The 13630-nt window shown below is 40.9% G+C and overlaps 1 protein-coding gene across 5 annotated transcripts in view; it reads left to right on the top strand.

Annotated features, from left to right (window-relative positions):
• The window catches only part of ZNF827 (zinc finger protein 827), a 100737-nt gene that overhangs the window by 25811 nt on the left and 61296 nt on the right, over nucleotides 1–13630 (top strand). For all 5 annotated transcript variants that reach the window (XM_031066380.1, XM_031066381.1, XM_031066383.1 and 2 more), the window contains 2 exons: nucleotides 3156–3328; nucleotides 13113–13596. In XM_031066380.1, the coding sequence (XP_030922240.1) occupies nucleotides 3156–3328; nucleotides 13113–13596 (657 nt within the window). The remainder of the gene's footprint in view (nucleotides 1–3155; nucleotides 3329–13112; nucleotides 13597–13630) is intronic.

Consider the following 13630-nt stretch of genomic DNA (forward strand, 5'->3'; position numbering starts at 1 on the left):
CAAAATAAGGAAAAATAATTTCTTTCATTTCTTTCTATAAAAAGTTCACATCACGGATTCAAATTTCTGGTGGAACATATGGCTTCAGGTGTCGTCAGTGTTCTGCTGCAGAGGAAAAGGAAGCATGGCAGGTATCTTCATGAGATGCACAAAGGGGTTTAGTATATTCCAGCTTTATCAGGCTAAATTTTATCAGGAGTGCTAGCCTGGCTGCACAGGTGTAGCAAGCCAGTATACACATATGAAGCCTGACATGCATGCTGTGTGATTGCCCTGCTGGTTTTCTGCCCTAACCTCTTTGTTTAGGGGTATCCTGAGGCCCAGTGTGTCCCTGTGCAGCTCTTGGTCGACACTCCTAGGTTAGAAGCTATTGGATGGACAGCAGTGCTCATCCCTCCCTTGGAAGAGGAGGAAGAGGGATGCAATGAGTAACAGCCAGTACCAGTTTTTGCTCTGTGTTATACATGTGCTCTATAAATGCTTAACTGCTGTGTTTTGCCAAGGCAATTAAAGTGGCAAACTATTCTTGGCATGGGCCTGGCCTAAGGTTTTAATTAGTTTACATTAAGTCCTTCTTGGAGTAACATAAGCTGAAAGCTGAATGTGTACATTTGCCATGAAAATAAATGTTACATATTCCCAATTCTTTTTGCTCAGAAAACCTTATGGCACTAAAATATTTTTTTAAAAAGGTATATAATAACATAATGCTTTATCTTGTTGTGTCTGTCTGGTTGTTCCTTGAGACTTTTTTTGTCTTGTTCCCAGAGAGAAGTATCTTTTCCCAGTAGGTATAGCTTGAGAGGTCTTTGCCCCCACACTCATACACTGAACTTTTACACTGATGAGTTTGCTTTGCTGTTACAAATCTGATTCACTTCCCCACCAGCAACGTGTAGCTTTGGTTATGAGATCAATACACAGTGAGATTAATTAGATGTAAGTAAGGAGCAGCAAGGATGGAGGCTATTTAAAGAGGAGTAAGTTAATAACAGAGCATGCCTGCTGCTCTTTTGTCCACCACATTGAGCTATTTGCTCAGAATTATTTCAGGCAAGAAGCTGGAGCCATGGCTTATCAGAGTGTAGTTGCCTCTGAAATAGCATGTCAGGTTTGGTCAACCTAATCATGACCTGCATGTTTATTACAGTAAATTGGTACAGAGGAGATTAACTTTTCTATCAATCTGTTACTATTGCCAGTTTTATAAACTGCTGACACATTTGGGATGAAGTTGAAAAGGAAGCCTGAAATATCTGTGAAATTCTGATTGTTTTGACAGAGAGAGGGTGACAGACCTTTCTTTTACTGACTGAGTACTTATTTGGTGTAACTTAATGCCTGTGATGCTTGGAATTTTTGTTCCCAAAACTTCTTTGGGAAGCACTGGCTGATTCTCTCCTCACTGGAGTACTATTGTGTTATAAGATAGACATCAGTATAAATGAAGGAAAGCTGAAACTCCTGATTTTCTTTTTGGTTTGATCTTCATGTAGTATAGAGCTAACATGGTTCAGCTCTGGAGCACACTGGCACAATTCCTGAGTAACACTAATTGTCACTGTTATTGGGGGGGTCACATGCATTCATCCCACTTGTTTGCATATTTTGTAAGATCATCCTTGATTCATCTTGATTGCAGATTTATTTTTAAGGGGGTCAAAACCAGGTAATATCTTGTTACACATTTCTCTTCTGGGTGATAACCAGAGGTTGAAGAGAAGATTTGATAGAAGGAAAAGCCATGATAGGTAAAAATGCCACCCATGTCTTTTTCCTGTGGCTTGTCTTTCTCCTGCCTTTGGTGAATAAAAAAGTAAAAATATTTTAAAACAAACATAAGAAGTTATGACATTGGTTTTGGCCTACTCTTTAGAGAGGCAGAGAGGGGAATAATTTGATATTTTAAGTGTGATAGAATATTTTACAAGGAGAATTTCTGAACTTGCAAGAGTACATGCTTTGACATTGTGTCCCTTTCTGTACTTACATAATGACTGCCTAATCAGTTGAATTACAGTGGGTTTGTTTCCTACTTAATTGCAAGAATTGTATTTTGGGACGAGACAGATCTTTCTGGAGGTTTTTATCACTTAGTTCCTCATCAAGGGAATTTGATGTTTGCTAGATTCTTATCAGTGACAGCAATGAGATTAAATAGTCTGAGAGAATTTTTGAATAGCAAGATGCACATTGCTGAGCTCTGGATATTTGAAAACAGTCTTGTCTTTTACAGTAAGGAAAAGGACATCCAGTTCCACTGTAATAGTAGACCTTCCTTTATAATAATGAAAGGAAATTGTTATGAGAGGATGGATGGATGGAGGATTAGTTGTGCAAAGTCAGCAGCAAGGAATTTCTCTCTCCTTCAACCTTGTGATGGTTCTGCACTTGGAAGTCTAACCATATTTTCCTGATCAAAGCCACCAAATCCTTTATTTAGGTGAATTGGGCAGTAAAGCAGAGTGCAGACCTTTAGGAAGGCAGTAGATTTAAAGCCCTGGCAATTAGAGGAGCAGAAGGAAACCTATGACCTGGAGACCTTTGATGGCTGGTGCTGCAGCAGTATCTGCTTGAGCCATAACTAAACAATTTCAGCAGCAGGACTTCCAAAGTCTTTCAGTTCTGGTGTTAAATATATCAGCCATGCAATACCAGCATGCTTTCCAGTTAAGTTGTGGGTTCTTCCATGCTTTATATCCTGCTTCCCTGCTGGCTAACCATCACATGTGGAAATGGATCATTTTTTTAACAGTTATGCATATTTCCCATACTCTGCTACAACCAGCCTTTGATAGGAAATGAAGCTGAAAAGTGATGATTATGAGAGGCATTCATCTTGGTGCAGTTCAATTATAAGGAACATTAGGACCCAGGTGAGAGAGAGGAGCATCCTCTGCTGATTAGTGAAAGGAAGTTTGGAGCATTAACCTTTATAAATTATGGTGACCTTTCTCAGAGGGATAATAACTAGATCCAGGGGAAAAGGTATATGCAGGGGGGACTGGAAACTTCTGGTACCTGTTGTTGTTTAACCAATGTCTCTACAGATGAAACTCGAGAAATCATTGAGAAATGGTATCTTGAATATGTTTACAAGGGGAAAGTATTTGACGAGTGGCTGTAAAGGATCCTCTCTTTTTCTTCCTGCTAAGCCTCAGAAGAAGAAGGGGGAAAACCTTTCCAGTGTCCCATCTGTGGTTTGGTTATCAAGAGGAAGAGTTACTGGAAACGGCACATGGTGATTCACACAGGTTTGAAGAGCCACCAGTGCCCACTCTGTCCTTTCCGCTGTGCACGCAAGGACAATCTCAAATCACACATGAAGGTAAGGGAAACCTTTACTCACAATCAAAATACTCAAATCATCAGTCAAAAACTGATAGTATAACAAAGCTATTTCATTTGCATTTGCAAGAACAAAATTTCCCCAGTTGTACTACAAATGATGCCTATATTTAACTAAAGAGGCCATAAAAAGAAAGAAATAATTTTCATTCCATTGCTTGCCTTTCCATTTTATGCAGTGTGCAAACTGCCTTGGGTTATGTCAATTGGGTACAGCACAAGCTGTCTGTGACTGATTCAGTTCCAGAGCTGGAAGCACCAGAAGCAGGGATGGTGGTTGGGATGTGACACCACACAATCCTATCAGTGCTGCTCCCAGGATGCCAGTGCATGATAATAACCCTGCATGCCAGTGTCTCACTCTAAGTGGGCAAACCAACTTGGCCAGCTCTGGCAGAGATCTCTCCATCACTTTCTACGGTCAGACCTGCAGTTTTTAACTTTTTTTCTTGCTGTAGCTTTTAACTGCAGGCACTTCAGCAGTGAATCATCCTAGCCAAAATGAATGACAGATCATACTGTAATATTTTGTTTTCAGGTTTAAAATGTGTTTTTAACTCAGCCTAAGTTTTGGGCTCAAGCTGAAAATGACCTTCTGAAGGAAGCAACATCTGTGTTGATATAGAAAAAGATATAAAAAAGAAGAAACTGATTGTCTGCTTAGCTGAACTACTGCATGGGTGCAACACAAAGTGCTGAGTCTTGCAAGCTGTAGAATATTCTTGAGGAAGTTAAAATGGAACCTGTCCTCTTAGCCCTTTGATTGATAAGCTGAAGTGAAAACATTTCTCTTGTTAATGCAGTTGAGTTTTTTAATAATAGTGAAATGTTTTATTATAGTTACCATTTTGTCTGGTTTAGATGAATGTGTGTAACAGGGTATCAGACTGGTGTGAGGGGGAACAGAAATGCCTGTTCAGGTTTCATATGTGCTATTGCAGAATCTGAGCTTATCGACAAGAGTATGGCCTTGCTTACACTCAAGAAGCCATTCCCTTCTGTGTAAATTATTCCAATTCCTCTTGTCACAACATTAGATCTTACTATGGTTTAAGTTGTTGCTAGGTCTTAAATCATCCCCCTATAGTCTGGAGTCTCATTCCTTAGCACTTCTACTGTAAATCAGTGCACTATTCCCAGGCATCCTCAGTGTATCATGCTAGTCCTTATCAAGTAAGCTCAGTGCTTATGGCTCTCTCTTTTAGGACTTGCTGTTCCATGTTGACTAGAGGGCACAGATGGCCAACCTAAGTAGAGGGTGAATAGATAGGATGGGAACACAGCATGGAAAGAAAGTGTGGGGGTTTTTGTTTGTTTGTTGTCAGCTGTTGACAACCTGCACAGAAGTGTGCATCACCTAGAAGTTTACTACTCCCTGGCAAAGACCTGTTGTTGTCCCCTGCTTTGTAAAAGACATCCCTATTGTTCCCTGCAGAAATAATTGTTCTCTGTATTTTTGGCCTTACTGGAAAAAAATGTTGTTTGAAGGTTGAGGATCTATCCCTTCCTTTTTGGCGTGGTGAGTTCTGCAGGTGGTCACAGGTAGGATGTTGGACAAAATCAGGGACCTTTTCACTGTCTCTGTGTATTCTCGAAGTGGTGGCTTCCTGAGGCCTTTGTGTCTTTTTCTGCTCCCCTCCCAGCTTTAATGCTTGCATTAACTGAGCCTGCATCTGCTTAAAACATACTTCCTTGTACAATCATGTAGCATGTAGTGTTAATTATTTGGTGATATTGTGACTGTGACTGGGTAATGCTCAGTCAGAAGCCCCTGAGGTCAGAGTCAGGTCTGCTTGACTCAATGCAAGAGATTACAGCCACCTTCAGCCTCACTGTGGATGCCTGATCTGAAGTCTCCTCCATCACTGCAGTCCAGTCATAAAGGTCATGATGGACTTGGGGATCTTTGCAGGCAGAGCTGTCCTTACTTGAGGTGAAAGCAATTGTCTTACGAAACCAGGTGGCTTGCATTTGTTTTTTGGTTTTACAGATAGGTACAAAGAATCACAAGCACAACAATCTGAGAGATTATATTTTACCTTAGTTTCAAACAGTTTCATACACTTTTCTTAACTGACTAAGCCATTAATAAAATTATTTTCTATCACGTCAAAATTGAAGCAGGTGAATGAGGAAGGGGCATGTTAGTCTTGTCAGACATAATTTGAAGTATAAATTGATAACAAGATTAAAAGTTTAAAAAAATTAGATTTCTTTTCTCATTATAAACAATGCTGCCTTTAAATCTATATCTATATGATATTATAAAAACTGGAACATATATAAGCCAACAGCATTCAAAATGGACTGAACACACACCAGAAATGGTACAGTACAGCTGGGAGCTCCTTAGGGTGCAGTGTTCTGGTTATACCAGCTGGGTGTGTTGGTTTTCTTATTGCCTTAGTATCCTTTGGGAGCTACCTGGCCTTGTCTCCTTTCTGGCAGGCAGCCCATGAAGGTAAAGCTGCTTCTGCTTCTCCACCTATTTCTCCCCATGTGTCAGCTGTACCTACAGGTGAAGACAGATTTTTCAAACCCAGAAAGGCTACTCAGAACTAAGGTACTGGACCGGTGTTTGTCATTCATTACAAGTCAACTTTTATTCCAGGATGCTGTAACAAACCAAGCTTTTTTCCAGGGGCAGGTAAAGCACTTTAAAATCTTTGCTCATGCTGCTCTTTGGTTTTCATGGGTTTTTTCTCTATTGATAAGAGGCAAAATGTGTTTTGTTCAGCTGCAGTCCTCAAAATCTGATTATTTTGCTTTTGTGTCCTCCTAGGCAACATAGCCATGAGCTTGAACCGCCTTATTTTTTTTCTAGGTTCTTGTAGGCATTCTCCACTGAAACTGGGGTTATTTAGAGATTTCATTTCCGTGAGTGGTCTGTGTGTATCCATATGGGCCTTCCTTACTGTGTCCTTAGGCTAATGACCCATAACTATATTATATATATACATATATATATATATATATATACACATATATACACACTGTGTAATTGTAACATGTCTAAGTGACTGACCCAGAACTCAACATTGCCAACATTTTTGGTGTCCTGTCCCCTGCTACGGAGAAAATCTTAATAGAGAGCTGGAATGGTTCCAGCCCTGACCCATATTCAGATCTGCATGGATCCCATCCATGGATACCCACCACATGGATGAAGCTTTCTTCCACTAAGGGCACTTTGCCAGGGCCAGCTCACAACTGGAGGCAAGGAAGTGAAAGGAGCAAGAAGGGAAACAGAAGGAAAGTTTCCACACAGACACACAAAAAACAAGGGGGGCTGAGTAGCCTGCCTTTTAAGACACAGAGTTTTAACTATAATTGTTATATTGTGTTTAGACTCCACAGTGATAGGCACCTTATAAAAATCCAAAAATAGATGCAGTGCAGAATTTTATTAGGTTTTTTTGGAGGCAGATTGTAGTGCATGCATAACCATAAGTTTGGGCTCTTGTTCCCAGTAATCTGGGGGGAGCTGATTCTGGTATCACAGCATGGTTTCCAGGGATGCTGAGAGCAGTGAACTGAAGATTAAGCTGGACAAAATGAAGGGGTAACTGAGAGAGATGTCTTGTCCAAGCAGGCAGCAAAAATTATTCTTGAGTCCTTCTCTCTGTTTTTCAAAATATATGTTCAGTTGGAATATGTTTTCTTCTTGAGACAGTATCCTATGTACTTCTTCTGCAGAAAGCAATGGAAAGTTGTGGTATAATTCAGCAAGATGTAGCCAGGCTTTTCTGCTTTTCCTGGTAGGGATTACATTTTCCTCAGAGCAATACCACAAGCATCAGTCAGACTTTGGCCAATTGATGCCTTTGGATCACGCACATATCTTCCTCAGCAATTGGTGGACAGATAGGCTGTGAGATCATACAGATATGTTCCAAGAAAGCAACAGGATATTAGCTGAGCACTTGGAAGGGGGAGTGAGGAAGAGGAGCATATGGCCAAAAACAATATCTATAAATGTTCCTTGAGCTGCTATATAGGCATAAGGCAGGAATGGGTGAGCTATCTGTTGTAGCAGTGGAAAAGAAGTTCAGCATTGTGAACATGTGGTGAAACATGAGGGTTTGCTAGAAAATGAGGGAAGGGAAAGTGAAGCTTAGCAGGAAGGTTCAGTGCAGTGGTAGGCAGGTCATGTGATGCTCAACCACAGGATTTTCCTGCTTGTGAAGAGCAGCCATCTCAGTGAGATCCAGATTGATGTTCTTGTCTGATACAAAGAGGGTTATAGTCAGCCTTGCAGTTAGGGAGCCTATTAATGATATCACAGCGGGAATCAGGAAAGGTCCTGAGGAATGGGGCCAGGTATTCAGTTCCCCTTGCTGATTTGCTTTTTCTTCTTTCTTCCTCAGCTAGTGTCAGATAACTGTATAAGCTTTCCTAATCCATTATCCATTTTGGTGAAGTATAGGACTGGTTCTTTTCAAAGCATCTTCACCTCTTGGGAGAGGGAGGTTGAATATGTCTTATGGGAGGGGGTTTTGTTTATTTTTAAGTTAAACTTGAAGAGACCTCAGAGGCACCTGTGGTTCCATGACCTCCCCAGCAGTGAGGGGAGCTAATGCAAACTTGCACAGCTTTTCAACACGTAAAATCTATGCCCAGAGTCTCAGACAGGCACCACAAATGACTTGAGGTATCTCCCTTTTAATCTCACTTTTTGCATATGAGACAAGGATAAGACAGGACCTTAAATCTTTTTAAAAATATTTTTTTAACACCTAATCCAGTCCAGCACTGCAGAGAGGCCTTCTTCCCCCCTTGTTTTCAAGCAAAGCAAGGAAATACTTTAAAAAAGAAAATACTATATAAATAACATATCTCTTGAGGGGAAGGATCAGATCAAAACTAGCAACACAGCACTAAACTTTTGAAAAGGCAATATTTTTAAAATGAGGGAATTTGTTGGAAAAGAGCGTGAAATGAAAAAGCAGAGGGCACATGCTAGATGTTAAAATGGAAAGTGTACTCAATTTTTAAAATAATCGCACAAAAGAAACATGAATGCCTGTGTCTTATAACCAGAAAGTAGAGTCTGTGTAAAGCATTACCCGGCTTTAGGGAAGGGGAAGGAAAAAGATCAACCTCAGCAGAACCACAAAATTGCAGGATGTGCCTGTGTCACCCTTTTCCTCACTCCTACTCCTGTTTTACCCTGTTGGGTGAGATCAGATGTATTTGTAACTGTGGTACATCTGTATGGCTGGTAATTCAGCAGGGATGTTGCTTTTAAGTATGGAAAGATGACTTAAGAAGTGGTTTATGATACCAGAAAAGTTACAATGTCCACCAAAAAAAAAAAAAACCAAAAAAAAAAAAGAAACCAAAAAAAACCCACCAGAACAAAACAACAAAAGTAACAGAAAAAGCACCACATTGATACAAATGATGTGATACGATAGAGACATGTGGTTTCTGTAAAAGAAAATAATGTGTTCCTCTACTAAGATGTTTTGAGCATGTCAGGAAAATCATGTACTTTAAAATCAGTTGAAATTTATTTGGTCTATAAAAAAAGCCTTTGGCAAAGCTTCTCACAGAGAAGCTGCCAAGTAAATTAAGCAATGTGATGTACTATGGCAAATTAGAAATTCACTAAGAGACAGTAAAACAAAGGGTAGGAAGGAATTAGCAATTTTAAGCATGACAAAAGGCTAACAGAGGGGTGTTCCATTACTAAAACTGAAATTGTGCATATTTTAGCAAATATGATCTACACAGAGTGATGACTGTGGGTAAGAGAATTATAGATGGTGCAACCTTATGTGCATGAATTGAGATTAAAAAAGGCAAAGCTTGAAAGGGAACAAAAGGAGGCTGGCTGCCTGATAAACAAGGGGGCAAATGAAGTTATTGTTGACAAATAGAAGGTACTGTACCTTGGAAACCAGAGTCTAATAATGCACCTGCCTGTTGGATATAATGAACTATAACTGCTCAGGAAAAATATCTGGATATTGTTATAGGCAGTTCAATGAAAACCTTTTCTTGGCATGCACAGCAGTGGTTAAAAAGCACATTAGATATTTGAGTGTCTGGAGAATAAAACAGAAATAACACTGAAAATGTAACAATGTTACTATTAGCATATGGTATGCTGCCACTTCTGGTCACTGCATTAGAAAAGACATGAGAAATAGAAGGGATTTTAAATGCTGGTAGTGAAAATTATTAGTGGGATGGCAAGAAAGGACTGCCTGTGAAGAAAGGAGCTGAAAAGAATGGGACTGCCAGGAGGGTGAGAGAGGTGTGATCAGAAGAATGCTTGATAGAGAAGATGAACTGAATGGCCTCTTTTTTTCTTTCTTGTAATGTGAGAATGAAGAGGCAGCAAGAGAAACTGAGAGAAAAAAAAATTTAAAATTTTGACCAAGAGATAACTTGTACCCAAGTCCTCAAACAAAGCCTAAACTTTGTAAGGACACTGTAATTCTGTTGAAAATTACTGCAAGTGTCATAGCAAGCATACACTGAAAAAACTGCAGAACCACAAAATATCATTTGAGACTGATCAGGCTGCAGAGTTAGCATCAAGAAGATACAAGCCCTTTGCCCAGTCAAGGAGAACATCCCTGGTTAAAGGAAATAAACTCTGAAGCCAGAAGCCCTTAAGTGGTTCTGGCATAAGTCAAACAGCAGTTTTATGGGATTTTGAAAGAAGCATTGTGTATGAGCAGGTTGTGCACTGTGGTTTGTTGCAGTGTAATTCAGAGCGATCCAAATCTGGCAGCAGCTGGGCTCAGGCTGGCACTTTGGGGAAAACCTGCCAGCTGCACTCTTGTCTCCTCCTGCCTGTGGTTCTTGCAGGAAGAGCCTGTTGGAGTCTAAAGACTCTGATGGTTTGGGTAGCATTAGCACAGTATAAGAGCCATTCTCTGCCTCATGGAGGGAGCAGGCAGCTTTTTGGACTGTAATATTGCGTGGCCTAAATCTCCCCTGTGGCTTTCTGTGTAGCTCTACAGGGTTTCTTGTTTTTCATTCTGCAGCCAGAAGTTACTGCCTTGACTCTTTTCCCCAAATGGCAAAGAATGGCAATTCTTGGCTATTTTAGCTGCTGCTGAATGAGAAAATAAGGGATAGATTTTCCTTTAGAGGGATTTTAGCTTAGCTTTAGTGTTCAAATTTTTAAATTAATTTTATTTATTTTTGAAAATAAAATTAAAGTTAAAATCTTCTGGTGGGAATGGACTCTAGATATTGGGCTAAATCTTTGGCTTAATTTTTTTTTTCTTTTTTCCTTGGTCTAAAATTTTTCCTTTCAATACTCAAAATATTTGGGTTTGAACTCTGTCATTCCTTGGCTGTGAGTTAGAAATGCTCTTTATTTTATGAGAAATCCATTGGTGATGAAGTTACTGGTTTTGGGCAGGAGAAAAAAAAAATTCAAATTGAATGAATCAGTGGCTCTTATCTTCTTCCATTCTCAAAAGATGTTGAAGAGGTGGCATGCCATGGTCCTGGGGAGAGGAGGTGGGCTCCCACCCAGGCTCTGTCACCTGTCTGCTGCAGGGACAGCCTTCTGAAGGCATGGGATGGATGCTTGTGATAAGGAACTCTGGAAGATGTGGTTAAACACATAGGCAGGGAAATGCTGATTGAAGGGGACCCTGAAGAGAAGCCCTGGCACACAGAATCTGTGGGTGTAAGAGATAAAGTTGCCATGGTGAGGGTGCTTGCTGCCCTGAGCGCATCTCGGTGTTCTCTGTGGAGAGTGCTCGCACACTGCTGTGCTCACAGACCATCCTGCTAGTGTACACAGGCAATCTGGTTGGCATTTTCATTGTAACCTGCTAATATTTAGCATTTATTGTGCTGCTATTCCTATGCAAGGTTGCTTTAAATATATGTTAGGTTAGCATTAGTTTCTTTCTTTTTTTTTTTTTTTTGTCATTGTCAGGTGCAATTATAGGATTCCAGAATTGCTTTATCTGTAAATGTCATGCTTAGACAGTATTGAGAATGTCATTCTGGCCAAGAGAAATTCTCTCTTGCTGTCTTGTACCTCCAGAGCCACCAAAGGAACCACTGAATGAAAAGTCACACAGCACTGGTGAAATGTGTCTTCACTGAATGCAAAAAGTACGAAAAGAGGGACATCCCCCAGCTTCACATTTCAGCTGACCTGAGTTGAGGGCTTGTGTAGAACTGGAAATCCTGGATCTGAGCTTGTGACTGAGTTCCTCTTACAATATAGAAAATTAATCAGGCCAAGTCTAGCACTGTGTGAAACTCCAGCCTGAATTCTGACAGAGCCTTTTTTGGGAAATGCTGCTGTTAGCCTGGGACGCTGTGGTGTTCTGCACCAGGACCCTCAGGATCTGGATCTCAGCTCTGCAGGAGACTGGAAAGTGCTGAAAGCCTTAGCTAAAGCTAGGTTTTCCAAGCTCCCTTGTGTAGATCTGCAGCCCTCAGGGCTTTTGGGCTCCCAGGCTGTAGCAGCAAACCTTAAATCCCTGGTACAGCTGGTTTTGTCTGAGCCAAGCCCAGGGAGCAGGGGGAAGGATGAGTGCCACTCAGTAGTAAGGGAATCACACCTTGTTTGCCAAGAGTTCATCAAACCTCTCCATGTTTCAGGTGAAATATTTTGCATTCAACAAATTGCCGTTTTCCAACAAAAATCTGTCTCACTGAAATGTTTCCAACCAACTTGAGTCACAAGTGAAAGCAAATGTGTGGAGCTCAGCTGGTGCCAGTGTGTCCTGATCACATGTTCATCCATTAGTAAGGAACAAATATATGTATTTGCCAGCCTTTTTGCAGGGAGTAGCCTGCAGGAGTGCTGCTGTCAGGATTTAAAATTTATTTGTGAAAAGATTTTTATAGCGAAAAGATTTTTCAACAGCCTTGCTGCTATTGTGCTGGGCTCAGTTGCTCCTTCTCTTTAATGAGTACTGTATGAAGCAAGAAATTGTATAATTATATGTCTGTAGCTTATATAGTTTAATGAGTGTGTCTGTTCATATAATATGTGAGCCATTGTGCATGGATGGATGGAGTTCCCTCCAAAGGTAATAGGCATGGAGCCTGGGGATGGCTGGCATTGCATTCATACTGGAGCATGCAGGCTCCATGACAAAGAGCCTGCAGTCCAAATATGAGGCCAGCAAGATTAACTGTGATCCTTAATTGACTGATAAACTAGAATAAATGGCAGACACCATCTCTCATGTTTCTATTGTATCATAAAAGAGCTGTTTATTTTCTGGTAGAATTAATTTGCAGCAAACTGTTTCAATAGCTCCTTGGTATTGCCAGGTGCTGTGTTTTTACTCTAATGATACATAAATCAATGCTGGATATTGCTGTGTTGGTTGGGGTTTTTTTAGCTGCTCTGAACAATTTTTATTAGTTAGGTTGCACAGAGTGATGTTTGTTTTTTAATCAAGAAAGCTATTAGTTATAGCTTGGAAGTCTTTATGCACTGACAGGTCATCAGGATCTGATTGTAAGGACTGTTTGATCCAAAGCAGACATCATCATTTCCAAGCTGCAGAAACAGATGTTCCTGATTTTTTTTTTTGGTTGCTTTCACTTGAGTCCGATGCTTAAGTTCTTTGACTTGTGTGAAAGAATCCTACTGTTCTTGGGGTCTGACCACTTTCCCAGTGCTCAGAATGAAGAGTTCACTCATTAGTTATTTTCTTCTTTTTTTTTTTTTCAGACGGTGTGAGAAATAGAGTTGAGATTTCTGCAATTCTATTAATCTCCTTGGCTTAATACAAGCTGTTGTCTTTCCCCTCTTGAACCAGGTTCATCAGCACCAAGACAGGGGTGAGACCTTCCAATGCCAGCTGTGCCCTTTTACCTCCTCCCGCCACTTCAGCCTGAAACTCCACATGCGCTGCCACCAGCATTTCCTCAGGACAGAGTCTAAAGTGAAGGAGGAAATGCCAGAAACTGAGGTGAAGGGGTCCCCACAGCTAAACAATGACTCCTGCCCGGGACCACAGAGGGAAGGAGCGGGGCCAGAGCTCCCGGGATCAGCATCTGTATCCAAAACACCCGATGTGGCTGGGCAGCCTGCTGGGGGCGTTCCACCTTTGCTGGTGAAAGAAGAGCCCAAGGACGACACTGGCACCTCAGCTGCACCTTTTGCTCTAAGCGCTGTTGACAGAGCCCCAAACAACACAAAGCTGAAAGACTCCTCTGACTTCGTGGCCAATACAGCATCAGCACTATTCAGCCAAGACATCTCCGTCAAGATGGCATCAGATTTTCTTATGAAGCTGTCAGGTAATTGAGCAGCAGCACTGGCTGCTCTTTTATG

Source organism: Geospiza fortis, unplaced genomic scaffold, assembly GCF_000277835.1.
Source record: "Geospiza fortis unplaced genomic scaffold, GeoFor_1.0 scaffold11, whole genome shotgun sequence".
Classification (NCBI taxonomy): Eukaryota; Metazoa; Chordata; class Aves; order Passeriformes; family Thraupidae; genus Geospiza; species Geospiza fortis.